At 35.6% G+C, this 12,431-nt stretch overlaps 1 protein-coding gene across 5 annotated transcripts in view; it reads right to left on the bottom strand.

Moving 5' to 3' along the window:
• Window positions 1–3,858: 3,858 nt before the first annotated feature.
• The window catches only part of IRAK4 (interleukin 1 receptor associated kinase 4), a 31,707-nt gene continuing 23,134 nt past the window's right edge, over window positions 3,859–12,431 (bottom strand). For all 5 annotated transcript variants that reach the window (XM_007168340.2, XM_007168337.2, XM_007168341.2 and 2 more), the window contains 4 exons: window positions 11,198–11,381; window positions 7,787–7,849; window positions 5,136–5,294; window positions 3,859–5,007 (listed from right to left, as the gene is read on the bottom strand). In XM_007168340.2, coding sequence (XP_007168402.2) covers window positions 4,972–5,007; window positions 5,136–5,294; window positions 7,787–7,849; window positions 11,198–11,381 — 442 coding nt within the window. In that variant the 3' untranslated portion in view covers window positions 3,859–4,971. The remainder of the gene's footprint in view (window positions 5,008–5,135; window positions 5,295–7,786; window positions 7,850–11,197; window positions 11,382–12,431) is intronic.

Raw genomic sequence — 12,431 nt, forward strand, 5'->3', positions numbered from 1 at the left:
TGTACCATTTTTCTAGATTCCACATATATGCATTAATATACAATACTCGTTTTTCTCTTTCTGACTTACTTCACTCTGTATGACAGACCCTAGGTCCGTCCACATTATAATACTGTGTAAATTTAAGGTGTACAACATGTTGATTTGATACACTTATATACTGCAAAATGATTACCACTGTAGCATTACCTCTTTTCTAATTCTTAAAAGAGGTGAAGACACCATCTGGCAATTAGAATGGCTGTCGCAGAAGAAGGGGCCAGTCACAGTCTAGGGTTTAGATATCAGCATTGTGGGACAGCCTGAGATGATCAATCTCTGAAGATTTAATTCATACTACCTAAACTTTCAAAAGACTTCAGTATAAACCAGAATGTGATTTTACTAATCATAAAAATACATTCTGCAATAGAAACTGATATGTAGGTTGTAACAGTTTTGCCACTGTGCATTATCTTCCAAAAGGCAAATCCAGACAAAAAATCAAAATGAAAAGAAAAGGCTGCCAGATAAACATGGCATTAGTGTGAGGCAAACAGATTAGATGACTTTAACCACTATCTTCACCAAATTACCCTGATGTATAAATATCCAGTAGAGGAAAATATCTGACATAATCTGAAATACAGTATTCCTTTTCCCAGGATAGTAGTAGAAACTTTGTGACCAAGTCTTCTTCTTGGCTCATTGCTGACCCAAAGGTCTCTGATAACACAGTCTAACATGCAAATAAAACTTGATTCAGTTTAGGTTTTTTAATTTTTTTATTTTAAGTTACAGTACATTCTAGTCATTTCTGAGACTACACACTGGTAGCCTGCCTTCTTTCTTTCTTTTCTTTTTCTTTCTTTCTTACTTTCTTTCCTTTCTTTCTTTTTCTTTCTTCCTTTTTCTCTTTCTCTCTTTCTTTCCCTTTCTTTTTTTCTTCCTTCCTTCCTTTTCTTTCTTCCTTCCTTCCTTCCTTCCTTCCTTTCTTTCTCTTTCTTTCTTTCTTTCTTTTTCTTTCTTTCTTTTTCTTTCTTTCTTTCTTTCCTTTCTTTCTTTCTTTCTTTCTTTCTTTCTTTCTTTTTCTTTCTTTCTTTCTTTCTCTCCTTCCTCCCTCCCTTCCTTCCTTCCTCCTTTCCCTCCTTCTTTCTTTCTTTTTTTTTTTTTAGCTTGGGTGTTGTTAAACCTTCTTAGCCAAGGGAATCTATCACAATACATAGTTTAACGTTTCCTTAACACTTCTCACTACCTGATGTTGTCTTATTTACTTGTATAGTATCATCTCCATCTGAACAGAGACTTTCTCTTGAGAACAAGCTCCTGGAGAACAGGGACTTTGGATATGTACATTACTTTTACAAGTGTCTGGACCACAGAAAACAATCAGTAAACATTTGATGAATTAATTTACTGATTTTTGTTTTAGGTGAGAATATTTCATAAAATGATTTTTCCTAATTTCATCCAAGAAGTGAAATCTTAACATTAATTTTGGAGATTCACTGTTGTTGCTTCCATACTATTTTTGAGACTAGAATTCGAATGATTAAAGAGCCAGTCCTATCTGTGTCCATTCATATAGTGGAATAGTACAAACTTTAAAGGAATATGGGGAGAGGTTGGTCAAAGGGTTAAACTTTTGGTTACAAAATAAGTAAGTTTTGGGGATCTAAAGTACAGCATGGTGACTATAGTTAGTAACACTGCATTGTATACTTGAAATTTGCTAAGACAGTAGATCTTAAGTAGCCTCACCACATCAAAATAACTAAAAAGGTAACTATGTTAGATGGTGGATGTGTTAGTTAGCTTGATTGTGGTAATCATTTCACAATGTACAGTCGGCCCTCCGTATCCATGGGTTCTGCGTCTGTGGATTCAACCAACTGTGGACTGAAAATATTTGAAAAAATATTCCAGTAAGTTCAAAAAAGCAAAATGAATTTGCCACATTGGCAACTATTTACATATTTACATTGTATTTACAACTATTTACATCACATTTACATTGTACTGGATGTTATAAGTAATCTAAAGACGATTTAAAGTATACAGGAGGATGTGCATAGGTTATATGCAAATACTATAGCATTTTATATAAGGGACTTGAGAATCTATAGATTTTGGTATCCACAGGGGTCCTGGAACCAATGCCCTGGGGATACTGAGGGATATATATCAAACTATCACTTTGAACACCTTAAGTACATACAATTTTTATTCAATTATACTGCCATAAAGTTGGAAAAAATAAAATATATGCTTGTTTTGAAAGTGAAAAATGGGACATAGATAGCTGCGATCTATAGCCATTTTATATAGCTACAGAAGCAAAAAGTGATCAGAGCAATAAATGCTTTAGAATGTCTTAAATTTGTCTTAATTATATGTCAGAAAAGTAAAGCAAAACATTGACTAATTGTTCCTATTATCTGCTTGTTCCTCATAGAACATATTGAGAAAAATTCAGAATTAAAAACTTTTAGTTGGCTAGCTCGCAAATCAATGGGTCAGAAATATGGGGGAAAAGGCAGTTGTTCTTTCTGGAAATGGGGTAGGCCAGTGGTTCTCTACCGTGGTCTCATTACTTATTGGTTTGCACAATCAGTTGGTCTCATTACTTATTGGTTTGCAATATCATCAGTTGTTGGAGGCAACGTTAAAAGTTCCCATCAAAACCTGTCAAACATTTTTTTCAAAAATCTATTTTTTTCTGTTTCTATAAAAGATTAGGGGGAAGTATATTCCAAATGCAGTTAAGAAAATGCTTCAACTAGATGTCACCACAGGCCATTAAATTCTGCCTTGAGGAAACAGTGAAAAGAGCCTGTATATTATTCTCCTCAGAACTTTAGTCAAGTCCTGCTCAGCTGCAAGCTGAGGGCAACCCCCCTGCTGTTCATTCCTAGAGTTAAGTGAGTCACACAAGTTCAAGGGTTCACGATACATCACACACCATCAGGCATGAAACCGTGTGGAATTTTGCTTTGGAATCTAGGATTGACTGTATTGTGGCTCTCAAAAGAGTTAAGGTACAGTCTTATCCTGAGAGAGAAGCCATGCCTAATTTTGGAAAGTCTGATATCAATTCCATTTGATGGAATGGAAACATCTACCAAATTATACTGTGAAATTTTCAAAATCAATGAAACAGGTTACTCATTTAAAAATTTTTAATATGGTTTGGTCACAGCCCATAACCACAGCTACATCCATGGCATTTTACATATATGCTTTTATTTCAAGTAATAGTTAACTCATTATATTTTATTAAAAAAAATTTTTTTTATAATTTTATTTTAATTGGCCATGCCACGGGGCATGAGGGATCTTAGTTCCCCAACCAGGGACCGAACCCGTGTCCCCTGCATTGGGAGCATGGAGTCTTAATCACTGGACCACCAGGGAAGTCCCTCATTATATTTTAAAATAACATTATTATTTTCAGGGTTATAAGCCATATTGTGCCTCAAATGATGTGAGTTCCTGTTGAGATTAATGTGACCAAGTCATTTTATTTATTTTGCTTTTCAACTAGCAAATGTTTTTTTGCTTAAATGCTTAGTTTATAAAGGTGATTTGAAACAGTACTATCTATCTATCTCTGTTTCCCAAGAAAGCATTTAGGAAGGTCTAAACAGTACAATATAGAGGATGATCATCTTCTACTATAGCTCACTCTACATACTCTTGTTTTGAGTGTGTTAATGAAAGAACGAATGATATCAAGATTATTGAATGAATGAATAATTGCAGATACTTGGTATTGTGGACAGAACCTGTGAACATGATGGGGTATCCCAGTGGGAGAATCATCATGAGAATATCTGTTTTCATTTTCTATTGCTGCATAAAAAATTACCACAAACTTAGTGGCTTATAGCAACTTATTTATTATCTCACAATTCTGCATGTCAGAAGTCCAGGCACAGAAGTCCATGTTTGCTACTGAGGGTCTCAAAAGGCCTAAATTTAGGTGTCAGCAGAGGCTATGATATCATCTGAAGTCTGGAGCACTCTTTTAAGCTAATTTAGTTTGTTGGAAGAATTCAGTTTCTTGAGGTTGTACAACGAAGGTTCCAATTTTTTCTTGCTGGCTGATAGCTGGAAGGTAGCTTTCATCTCCTAAAGGCCACCCATAGATCTTAGCCAATGTGGCCTTCCTACAGCATGGTAGCTTACTTCAAGGCCCACAGGAGAATCTCTCGGACTTCTTGTAAGCTCTTCTAAGCTCACCTTATTAGGTCCAGCCCCCAAAGCCGCATCTCCTTATTGACAATCAAAGTCAGCTGATGAGGGACGATAACTGCATCTGCAAAATGCTTTCAAATTTGCCATATAACATAATCTAACAACGGCCATATCATCACGGGAGTATCATCGGGGCATAATTGGCTTATGGTGAATGATTGCTTAAAATAGCACACTGTGAACATGACCCTATAAACAAATGACTGTAATAGGATTTTACAATCATTTATGTAAACATTAAATTTTATATCACTTTACAAGTTACAAATGCCTGTACATATTCTGTATCATTTGATTTTCATGATTACCTGTCAGAGAGGCACAGTAGATAATTAGTCCAACGTTACAAGTGAAAAAACCAAGGTTCAAAGCAGCTAAGAGGTTGCCCAAAGCTTTACAGAAAATTAGTAGTGGAGTCGGGCTTCAGCCCAGGGTCTTTCCACCCTATAGTTCAGTCCTCTTTGTTGCTAATTCTGAGTTTTCATACTGTGTTTGGTAAGGTTCCAAGGAGATCTCAGGGATTACAGTAAGACCTCAGAGTGAAAGTAGGGCTAAGTGTTGCTACGGCGGCTCTACTTTTGTTTGTTCTATATATTGGGGGTTCTACACAAGCTTTAATAACCACTGCATGCTGCCTTGTAAAAGGTAAAGAAGAATGTTTACAAAAAAATCTTAGTTTAAAAAATGATTTAGATAGCTGTATATAAAAAGCCAAAAGTCTATTCCAGTAAAGTTTTAAGAAGCTGTCATTTCTTGCAGCAGTTGTTGAACCTGTTATAAAGAAAGAAAGATAGAAAAAACAAAAAGAACCACATTAAATAGTTGGTTTGAAATGTACACTTAGGAAAAAATGACAAACCCCACCTCCTTCACTTTTTAAATATATGTAAAAAAAATACCTTCTTAATGTCTGGTCTTTTATTTTTCTTTTCATGCAGACATTGACTGGCAACAGAGTACATAGTTTCAATGGAAGTGGAATCAATGTCATTCATTTTCGTATCAATATAATCTTCAATTGTCTTTTCTTCATCTTCAATTTCTTCTTTAATATCCAGCTTTAAGACAAATGTTAAAACTTTAAGAGCATCAAATAAAAGGGAAACAAATCAGATAAATTTATAAATATATTTATAAATAAATATAAATTATATTTATATTATAATTAATTTATATTATCAATTATATTATAAAAGAATACTTTTAAATTATTTAATCTACATCATAATAACATTTACTCTTAGTTTACTATCTACTGTTGCAACCTTATTAAGAATTGAAGACATCTAGGAGAAGCTCTATCTATTTACTTACTTACTTACTTATGCATACATATATACCTCCCTCCTAGAAACTTTCAGCCATTTGCCTATTGGTTTTTGTATTTATGTGACTGAGCTAATTGCTCTCATGTACTCAGCAGTATTTACTGGCAGCCAGCACAAGGAGGTCTGCTTCTTTGCTTGCTTCTGGTGATGCAATTCCAGCTTCTGAATGCAGACCCCCTCCCTGCACAGGCACACTTCTCTATGCGTACTCACACTGTTGACTCAAAGAGAAAGAGGGAGGAGGAGAAAGGGGGCAGGGCCATGATGAAAAGATAATCAATAGGGAGAGAGGTGGAGGACTAGGATGGTGTAGTGGGTTGAGCGGTGGCCCCCCAAAAGATATGTCCAAGTCCTAATCCCCAGAACCTGTGAATGTGACTGTATTTGGAGACAAGGTCTTTGCAGATGTAATTAAGCTAAGCATTTTGAGATGAGATCATCCTGGATTACCCAGGTGGGCCCTAAATCCAATGACAAGCATCTGTTTAAGAGACAGAAAGAAGAAAAAAAAAAGACACAAAGGAGAAGACAATGTGGTCACAGAGGCAGAAACTGGAGGGATGTGCGTAAAACTCAAGGAATGTCAACAGCCACTGGAAGCTGGAAGAGGCAAGGGAAGACTCTCCCCTAGAGTCTCCAGAGGGAATGGAGCCCTGACAAAATTTTTATTTCAGACTTCTGGCTTCCAGAACTATGACAGAATAAATTTGTCATTTAAAACCCTATTTTGTGGTAATTGTTTCCTCCTATATTTTTAATCTACACACTTTCTCTGTACAATCCGATCAACACACAAAGCTTTGGCATGCCTGTACACGAACAGCTCAAAAATTGTAACTCCAGCCCAGGCTTCTTTCCTGACCTCCAAGAACCAATGGGACAGAGGATTTTATTTCTTTGATAAGACAAAATGTCACTATGTGCTACTGTAAAATATTATGAAATATTACGAAAATATTAACTTTTCACAATTATGTTTTATAAATATATTTTAATGTGAAATATTATATAGCATGTAATATTTATTACTACATATCCAGGAACCCATGGAAAGCTTTATAATATATAGTTTTACAAGGGACACTTGTAGCAATATTGTAATATAGAGATATTATACTTATGGTTTTTCTTAAAAGTACGGCACCAAGCCTTTGAGCAAATATATTACACCTTCTGACTTTCTAATCCTCATTCTAGCGAAATAATCTGGTACACACATGTTGTCTGAATTTGTCACACTGGTTTGTTCCATTAGAACACACAAATTAGAATAAAGTCAGTGCAGTTATTTAACTAATTTTAAGAAAAACATATATAGTAGTAGGTATTTCTGTAAGTCTTTAATTTTATTAGAACACTCTCCAAGTTCTTAAAATTTAATATATAGGAAAAAAAAAGGCATGGCATAATTTTCCTATAGTTTTAGCATTCAGTTAGTCTATTTATATAATTGTCAATGAATGCCTAATATAATACACAGGTAAAGTTTTCTATGATAACTTTATTAAAAAAATACTCCATAATAGAAACGGATAGAGAATTTTTTTTAAAATTTTATTTATTTATTTATTTATTTATGGCTGTGCTAGATCTTCGTTTCTGTGCGAGGGCCCTCCCCAGCCGCGGCAAGCGGGGGCCACCCCCCATCACGGCGCGCGGGCCCCCCACCACCGCGGCCCCCCTCGCTGCGGAGCACAGGCTCCAGACGCGCAGGCTCAGCAACTGTGGCCCACGGGCCCAGCCGCTCCGCGGCACGCGGGATCCTCCCAGACCAGGGCCCGAACCCGCGCCCCCTGCATTGGCAGGCAGACTCCCAACCACTGCGCCACCAGGGAAGCCCGAGAATTTTATTAGCAATTCTATTCTGATATAAATTGCAAAGGAAGCAAATGTTGCTTTTCCTCTCTGCTGTTAGTAATCACCATGAAAGTAACAAAATAAAAATATACTGGAGGAGACCTCAGAAATCAAATAGCTCTATTGTGATTTTAGACACAAAGAAACTAGAACAGAATATATGTGTCTTTTCCAAGCTTCACAAATATTTCATGGCAGAGCTGAGATTAGAAATATTTGATGCTCTTTCCATATGCCACTATGTAATTGCCAACAGAAAGCCTGCCAATAGAAAATGACATTTCTAGATGCCAAACTTACCCACAGAAATTTAGATTCTAAATGCAAAGAGAAAAGGACTGGAAAAAATGAAATCTTTCAATTACCAATAACTGAGGTTCACGGTGTTCATCCACAGCTGGAAGTCCAGTTATTATTTCTAGTAAAACCTAAAAAGAAAGTAAAATCTATTAATATGACTCAAGACAACATATAGAAACTAGAAGGAACATGGCTTTTGATTATGAAATCTGATGAACCATTTCCACACACTGCATTATGCCCTTTAGGCATGAAAGTGGAAAGAACACGAGCTGTGGTCATTTCTCACCACTCTTTCTTCCGGGACACCTCGGATCCCACCCACACCCACAAGCAGTTCTTTTCTACTGGCAACTTACTAAACAATCAGCACCCCCTCAACATGTGTTCTGGACACTGCTTTTCCTGTCTTGCAGAGGATTTTTCACAAGAATAATTTTCTCTGGTTCTTAGGAGAATATTATTTTCTAAACCTCAGGTATATCCTAGAACCCTGTGCCTTAACTTCACAGTACTCTGAAGATAAATATCCATAAATGAGACCAGAGCCTCCCATCAAGCCTCTTAGATAGCCTCAACCACCAGAGGGAAGACAACAGAAGCAAGAAAAACTACAATCCTGCAGCCTGTGGACCAACAACCACAGTTACAGAAAGACAGAGAAGATGAAAAGGCAGAGGGCTATGTACCAGATGAAGGAACAAGAAAAAACCCCAGAAAAACAACTAAATGAAGTGGAGATAGGCAACCTTCCAGAAAAAGAATTCAGAATAATGATAGTGAAGATGATCCAGGACCTCGGAATAAGAATGGAGGCAAAGATTGAGAAGATGCAAGAAATGATTAACAAAGACCTAGAAGAATTAAAGAACAAACAAACAGAGATGACCAATACAATAACTGAAATGAAAACTACACTAGAAGGAATCAATAGCAGAATAACTGAGGCAGAAGAACGGATAAGTGACCTGGAAGACAGAATGGTGGAATTCACTGCTGCGGAACAGACTAAAGAAAAAAGAATGAAAAGAAACGAAGACAGCCTAAGAGACCTCTGGGACAACATTAAACGCAACAACATTCGCATTATAGGGGTCCCAGAAGGAGAAGAGAGAGAGAAAGGACCAGAGAAAATATTTGAAGAGATTATAGTCGAAAACTTCCCTAACATGGGAAAGGAAATAGCCACCCAAGTCCAGGAAGCGCAGAGAGTCCCATACAGAATAAACCCAAGGAGAAACACGCCGAGACACATAGTAATCAAAGTGGCAAAAATTAAAGACAAAGAAAAATTACTGAAAGCAGCAAGGGAAAAATGACAAATAACATACAAGGGAACTCCCATAAGGTTAACAGCTGATTTCTCAGCAGAAACTCTGCAAGCCAGAAGGGAGTGGCATGATATACTTAAAGTGATGAAAGGGAAGAACCTACAACCAAGATTACTCTACCCGGCAAGGATCTCATTTAGATTTGATGGAGAAATCAAAAGCTTTACAGACAAGCAAAAGCTAAAAGAATTCAGCACCACCAAACCAGCTCTACAACAAATGCTAAAGGAACTTCTCTAAGTGGGAAACACAAGAGAAGAAAAGGACCTACAAAAACAAACCCAAAACAATTAAGAAAATGGTCATAGGAACATACATATCGATAATTACCTTAAACGTGAATGGATTAAATGCCCCAACCAAAAGACATAGACTGGCTGAATGGATACAAAAACAAGACCCATATATATGCTGTCTACAAGAGACCCACTTCAGACCTAGGGACACATACAGACTGAAAGTGAGGGGATGGAAAAAGATATTCCATGCAAATGGAAATCAAAAGAAAGCTGGAGTAGCTATACTCATATCAGATAAAATAGACTTTAAAATAAAGAATGTTACAAGAGACAAGGAAGGACACTACATAATGATCCAGGGATCAATCCAAGAAGAAGATATAACAATTATAAATATATATGCACCCAACATAGGAGCACCTCAATACATAAGGCAACTGCTAACAGCTATAAAAGAGGAAATCGACAGTAACACAATAATAGTGGGGGACTTTAACACCTCACTTACACCAATGGACAGATCATCCAAAATGAAAATAAATAAGGAAACAGAAGCTTTAAATGACACAATAGACCAGATAGATTTAATTGATATATATAGGACATTCCATCCAAAAACAGCAGATTACACGTTCTTCTCAAGTGCGCACGGAACATTCTCCAGGATAGATCACATCTTGGGTCACCAATCAAGCCTCAGTAAATTTAAGAAAATTGAAATCATATCAAGCATCTTTTCTGACCACAACGCTATGAGATTAGAAATGAATTACAGGGAAAAAAACGTAAAAAAGACAAACACATGGAGGCTAAACAATACGTTACTAAATAACCAAGAGATCACTGAAGAAATCAAAGAGGAAATAAAAAAATACCTAGAGACAAATGACAATGAAAACACGACGACCCAAAACCTATGGGATGCAGCAAAAGCGGTTCTAAGAGGGAAGTTTATAGCTATACAAGCCTACCTAAAGAAACAAGAAAAATCTCAAGTAAACAATCTAACCTTACACCTAAAGAAACTAGAGAAAGGAGAACAAACAAAACCCAAAGTTAGCAGAAGGAAAGAAATCATAAAGATCAGAGCAGAAATAAATGAAATAGAAACAAAGAAAACAATAGCAAAGATCAATAAAACTAAAAGTTGGTTCTTTGAGAAGATAAACAAAATTGATAAGCCATTAGCCAGACTCATCAAGAAAAAGAGGGAGAGGACTCAAATCAATAAAATCAGAAATGAAAAAGGAGAAGTTACAACAGACACCGCAGAAATACAAAACATCCTAAGAGACTACTACAAAAAAAAAAAAATCCATAAATGAAACACATATGAATAAATAAGATAAAGAAGCACTCAATTTCTCCAACCACTCCCACCCACTCCTCATACCATCATAAAAGTTATTAGGAACAGAGTGGTAGATCAGAAAATGCAAAAGCATATTTCCTTCAAAAAATATTTCATTTTTAAAACATGACATTAAAGTGCATACTGTATGACACAATTTGTTTTATGCATTAATTCAAGTTTCATACTAATTCATGTGGCAAAAAATTATTTCTTGCAGTAATTTCAGGAATCAATTTAAAAGTTTTACAAATTCAGAGTAGTTTTTATAACTTTCTCATTTAACTAGAGGTTAAAGTGAACAATTTTAATCTTTACGTAAGAGAGCTAAGCAACATAGGTGTATTCAAAATATTCTATTTCAATTTCACAGGTACAGCCAGAATGATTATTGTTACTAATTATATATATAATATATTATTTTATATGTGTGTGTGTGTATATATATATACATATATATATATGTGTGTATATATATATATATATATATATATATATATATATATACACACACACACATATACATATATATGTATATATATATATGAAACTTACCACACCAAAGCTGTAGATGTCAGATTTGGCTGTTATTTCTCCTCGCAAAGCTTCTGGTGCCATATAGGCTGTTGTTCCCACAATTCTGCTTGTCAGGACTGTTTGGGCAAACTTCTCAGAAGCCCGTGCAAGCCCAAAGTCAGATATTTTGGCTGTAAAGTCTTCATCTAGTAAGATATTTGCACTGAAAAAAAGTTTTTCTTTTCAAGCAAATCAAATAGTTCCTTAGGTAGGTGTATGAATGTTTGTATTTATAGAGTATCCCATTTTATAATATACATCATAAAAGCCTGAAATTTGTATAAATAAATGAGAATTTCAGATTAAAGCTAAAGAGAAATAAAATTGTCTTCTTTTCCTTATTGTTTCTTGAGGGAAAATCTGAGGAGAATAAAAGTGAAATAAAACTGTTGATATTAGTGAGAGATATTTTTATTATTTCACAAATAAATTTATTACAAGGTAACTTCCCTCGAAGTGTCCTAAAGCACCCTTCTTAATTCCTTCCCTAAAATATTCCAATTCATTTAAAAACAAATTTTCAACCAAAGTATCTTAATTATTTATTTCATTTCTTGGGGGGTATTTGAAATCTTTTGAAGAGGAAAGAATGGCTAAAAGATCTTCATTCATTCATTTTATGCATGTGCTCCTACACTCATACTTTCATTCAACAAAACTTTATTGAGGACCCCCAATGTTTTATAGTATTTAAGCTCAGGGCTGGGCATGGGGGCTATCTTCGAATCTTGTCTGTAACAAAGGTATAGGAATAATTTTTTAAAAATCCAGTAAGTATTCATAATGGTGATATTAGGCACAAAATGCTGAGAGAACAACCATGTGTCTGGAAGAACTGCAGAAAATTCCAAGGAGAAGGTGAAAAGTGTGCGTAGTCTTGAAGGATTGTTAGAAGTTGAGGTTAAATGAAGGAAAGAAAGGCATCTCAGGCAAATGGAGCAACATGAACACAGTGATGAAAACATAAAAGGCTATGATCAATTTGAAGAAACTGGTGTCAGTGGAACATGAGGAGAATTTGAACTTTATCCTGTGAGCAGCAGGATACCAGCTAATGGTTTCATAGAAGGGAACTGATGTTATCAGACTTGATTTTTAGGACTACAACCTGTCAGTATAGTAGTGCATAGATGAGAACTGGTACAGACTGGTTAAAGGATGACCAGGAAAGTTTGTAATAAAGCAAACAAGAGATAGAGTGTAAATAAAGGCT

This window comes from Balaenoptera acutorostrata, chromosome 11 (assembly GCF_949987535.1).
Source record: "Balaenoptera acutorostrata chromosome 11, mBalAcu1.1, whole genome shotgun sequence".
In the NCBI taxonomy this organism is placed as follows: Eukaryota; Metazoa; Chordata; class Mammalia; order Artiodactyla; family Balaenopteridae; genus Balaenoptera; species Balaenoptera acutorostrata.